Source organism: Chiloscyllium plagiosum, unplaced genomic scaffold (assembly GCF_037043375.1).
Source record: "Chiloscyllium plagiosum isolate Xiang-an unplaced genomic scaffold, Cpla_swu_hap1 HiC_scaffold_23, whole genome shotgun sequence".
Taxonomy (NCBI): domain Eukaryota; kingdom Metazoa; phylum Chordata; class Chondrichthyes; order Orectolobiformes; family Hemiscylliidae; genus Chiloscyllium; species Chiloscyllium plagiosum.
This window is the reverse complement of record NW_028270161.1, coordinates 64,474,429-64,479,138: the sequence shown is the minus strand read 5'-3', so window position 1 is coordinate 64,479,138 and position 4,710 is coordinate 64,474,429. Positions and strand designations below refer to the sequence as shown.

The window sequence follows — 4,710 nt, the reverse complement described above, 5'->3', positions numbered from 1 at the left end:
TCTGCACTGATGGAGGGTCAGTACTGAGGGAGCTCTGTACTGATGGAGGGTCAGTACTGAGGGAGCTCTGCACTGATGGAGGGTCAGTACTGAGGGAGCTCTGTACTGATGGAGTGAGTGAAATGTTCTTGTTTAAAGAGGGCAGCTCCTACTCTCGAGTACAGAAGGACAGCTCTGAGACGTGTTTTCACATTTGGAATAAACGGTCTCAATGCAACATTGGTTGAAATAATTTGTGATCTCGGGATGAACTGCTTGGTGTTTAAGTGGATTATGTTATTCCCAGCAGATTCCAAATTCTGTTTTTATTATTTCATTTTGATGTACTGAGCAGCAACGCTCCTCCATAATTGGGATTAAACTTGTTATTGTAATTAGTTTGTTCATTTACAGAAAACGAGAAAGTTGAGCTTCCACACAGCATAAGGCAGTGTCTCTGGGAATACGTCAGCTCAGAGTTTCAAACAAGGAGTTTGTCACCTGCCTGAAGAGAGAGATCACGTCACACAGAAAAAATACTTCAACCAATTCAACTGGTGGAGAAAGTGTTCTACACCATCCTTGCTTTTACTGGCATCCCTGGTATGGCATTATGACAACTGAACTTGTCTTAATCTGCTGTGTATCTGCTCTCTGCATTTAACTATTGAACAATAACATCTGCAGCTGACTGACTGCTCTGCATTATGCAGATATCAAAACAATGACAGCAATTCACTGAGCAGCATTCTCAGTAAAATTCTCCACTGTCAGAGACTCCCAACATCACTGCTGCTGCAGCACTTTCTGTTTCAGCTGTTCCAGTTTCATACAGTTTAAAGGCATGAGGAGAGGTCAAGCAAGTTAGATCCGTGGAATAGTCACAGGACCCAAACGTTAACTCTGCTTTCTCTCTCAGATGCTGATAGACCTGCTGAGCAACTTGTGTTTCTTTTTTAATACAAATGAGGCCTGGTTGCTTCAGGAGATTGAAGCTTAAGGGATGATCTGACTGAAATTCTACAAGATATTAACAAAATAAGACAGGAAAGGATAAAAATATTTCCATTGGCTGAAGATTCTGGAATGAAGAAGCAGAGTCTGTAGATTAGGGCCAGAGGATTCAGGAGAGATTTTACGGAGTATTACTACATACAAAGGGGTGGGAGAGGTTTGGAACTCTCTGCCACGAAGGGCGGTAGATTCTCAACAGTTTGGTCAGTTAAACGAGACAAAAGGAATTGAGGGATATGTGTCCAATTTTGGTTTGTAAAGCTTCATCAAACTACCATCCCTGTGGGAATTCTGTCCTCCTCATTGTCGCTGGTCAGGAGATTGGAATCTTGACAGATTGCCCTCCTGATTCCTCCATGTCGAGATGTTTGTTATGTACAGATGTGTAGATTTACAGTGTAAATCTCACAGACTTCCTTCTGCTCTCCTAGGAGGATGTTTGAGCTCAGTCTGTGTTCAAACTGTGTAGTCTCTGGAGTGGTTAGGCTGGATGGCAATCTGAGGTAGATATAAAAACTCAAGATTCAAGCTCACTCGACCCAGAACACTTCCACTCTCACAGTGCCCAGATATTTGATGGTAAAATCCTACTGTTGCTCTGTGAAACATCAAGGGGGAATTTCTGATGTGTAACTCAATGTGTCTTCACCCATTTGTCTCCCACAGTTAATTCTCTGGCCATTGGAACCCTTTCCCAAGGAAAGTGTGGTGTTTCTCCTTGCACTACTCGCTATCTGGTGGGGATGGCAGCTGCTGATCTGATGGTCATTATCTCTTATGTTATACTAACAAGATTTCGCTATTATTATTATGGGCTGTCTTTCCTGAACATTACTCCTGTGTGTAGTGTCATTGAGGTCCTGCTACGCACAACTAGAGACTGCTCTGTCTGGTTCACAGTCATGTTCACCTTTGACCGATATATAACTGTTTGTTGTCAGAAGCTGAGAACAAAATATTGTACTGCAAAAACTGCGACTGTGGTTCTAGCAACAACCTGCAACCTGTTCTGTTTCAAAAATATCCCCTTCTATTTTTCGATTGAGTTGCTGAGGATAATCAACAATGTGCCATTCGACTGTATAACAAAGACAAACTACTACACTGAGACTTGGTGGGTGGCATTAGATTGGCTTGATACAGTTTTAACTCCGTTTTTGCCATTCACTTTCATCCTGTTACTCAATGCTCTGACAGTCAGACACATTTTCGAGAGCAGTCGAGTCTGGAAGAGGCTGAAGGGTGAGAGCAAAGGAGACAATCCCAGAGACCCAGAGATGGAGAGCAGAAGGAAGGCTGGGATTTTGCTCTTCACTATTTCTGGGAGCTTCATCCTCCTGTGGTTAATCGCTGTTGTTGCTTTCTTGTATTATGCCATCCGAGGAATCAGTACTGCTGATTACCCGCCTTTTCTATATGACTTCAGTACAGTTGGTTACATGCTGCAGAATTTAAGTTGTTGCACAAACACATTTATTTATGCAGTAACATTGTCTCGGTTCAGAGCGAAAATCCGTCATGCAGTGAAATACCTGGTTACGCACATTCCTCGCATTATGAATAAATAAAGCTCCTCAGTGAAACCAAGTGGACTGCTTTGTCCTCGATGGGGTCAAGCTTCCTGAATATTTGTTGGAGCTGCACACATTTGGGGAATACTCTGTCACAGTCCTGACAGGGAGTCCTTATCCCAGCGCAGGGACAGAGTTGGCTGGAAACCTGCAGATTCCCCATCGTAGCACTATCCAAAGGAATGTTCTGGGGAATTAGAAATTACCTGGTCGGAAATTCCATCAGCTTGGAACTTTCTGTAAGTCTCCATCAAAACAAAATCCTTTGGAGGGTTCTGATGAAATTAAATAGAATAGTTCATCAGAAAATGTTTTACTGCGAAATTTGTTAATGGCTGGGCTCTCTATTTTTCAGCATCATGCTGTCCAATTTCTGGACCATCTCTGACACCTCCCTCCCCTTCCTGGACCTCTCCATCTCCATTAATGACGACCGACTTGACATTGATATTTTTTACAAACCCACCGACTCCCACAGCTACCTGGATTACACCTCTTCCCACCCTACCTCTTGCAAAAATGCCATCCCGTATTCCCAATTCCTCCGCCTCTGCCGTATCTGCTCCCAGGAGGACCAGTTCCACCACAGAACACACCAGATGGCCTCCTTCATTAGAGACCGCAATTTCCCTTCCCACGTGGTTAAAAATGCCCTCCAACGCATCTTGTCCACATCCCGCACCTCCGCCCTCAGACCCCACCCCTCCAACCGTAACAAGGACAGAACGCCCCTGGTGCTCACCTTCCACCCTACCAACCTTCGCATAAACCAAATCATCCGCCGACATTTCCGCCACCTCCAAAAAGACACCACCACCAGGGATATATTTCCCTCCCCACCCCTTTCTGCCTTCTACAAAGACCGTTCCCTCTGTAACTACCTGGTCAGGTCCACGCCTCCCTACAACCCACCCTCCCTTCCTGGCACCTTCCCTTGCCACCGCAGGAATTGCAAAACCTGTGCCCACGCCTCCTCCCTCACCTCCATCCAAGGCCCTAAAGGAGCCTTCCACATCCATCAAAGTTTTACCTGCATATCCACCAATATCATTTATTGTATCCGTTGCTCCCGATGCGGTCTCCTCTACATCGGGGAGACTGGACGCCTCCTTGCAGAGCGCTTTAGGGAACATCTTTGGGACACTCGCACCAATCAACTACACCGCCCTGTGGCCCAACATTTCAATTCCCCCTCCCACTCTGCCGAGGACATCGAGGTCCTGGGTCTCCTTCACCGCCGCTCCCTCACCACCAGACGCCTGGAGGAAGAATGCCTCATCTTCCGCCTCGGAACACTTCAACCCCAGGGCATCAATGTGGACTTCAACAGTTTCCTCATTTCCCCTTCTCCCACCTCACCCCAGTTCCAACCTTCCAGCTCCGCACTGTCCCCATGACCTGTCCGAAATGCCTATCTTCTTTTCCACCAATCCACTCCACCCTCCCCCTGCCCCCGACCTATCACCTTCATCCCCTCCCCCACTCACCTATTGTACTCTATGCTACTTTCTCCCCACCCCCACCCTCTCTCACTTATCTCTCCACGCTTCAGGCTCTCTGCCTGTATTCCTGATAAAGGGCTTTTGCCCGAAGAGTCGATTTTCCTGCTCCTTGGATGCTGCCTGAACTGCTGTGCTTTTCCAGCACTACTCTAATCTAGACTCTGGTTTCCAGCATCTGCAGTCATTGTTTTCACCCTGTCCAATTCCAATAGGCTGCCACTACAATGCAATCTTATCAGACATTCCCTGTCATGGGGTGAAGAATCAAATTGTGGAATCAAGCTCCCTTATCTGCAAAGATGATTCTGAATAGGAACGAAAGTAACAGGGTAGTTGTTATGGGAATATTGACTGGAAATGCTGTAGTTTGAGTAACTTAGATGGGTCAGTTTTTGTCCAATGTGTACAGGATGGTTTCCTGACACAGTATGTAGAAGACCAACAAGGGGTGAGGCCACACTAGATTTGGAACTGGGTAATGAACCCGGCCAGGTGTTAGGTTTGGAGGTAGGTGAGCACTTTGGTAATTGTGACTGCAATTCGGTTATGTTTACTTTAGCGGTGGGAAGGGACAGGTATGTACCACAGGGCAGGAGTTATAGCTAGGGGAAAGGCAATTTTGATGTGATTAGGCAAGATATAGG

The 4,710-nt window shown here is 46.1% G+C and overlaps 1 protein-coding gene across 1 annotated transcript; it reads left to right on the top strand.

The window, feature by feature from the left end:
• Window positions 1-1,736: 1,736 nt before the first annotated feature.
• Window positions 1,737-2,561, top strand: LOC148145915 (putative G protein-coupled receptor 139). The gene has a single exon (XM_087999754.1). The coding sequence runs from the start codon at window positions 1,737-1,739 to the stop codon at window positions 2,559-2,561; it is 825 nt and encodes a 274-aa protein (XP_087855880.1).
• Window positions 2,562-4,710: the final 2,149 nt, after the last annotated feature.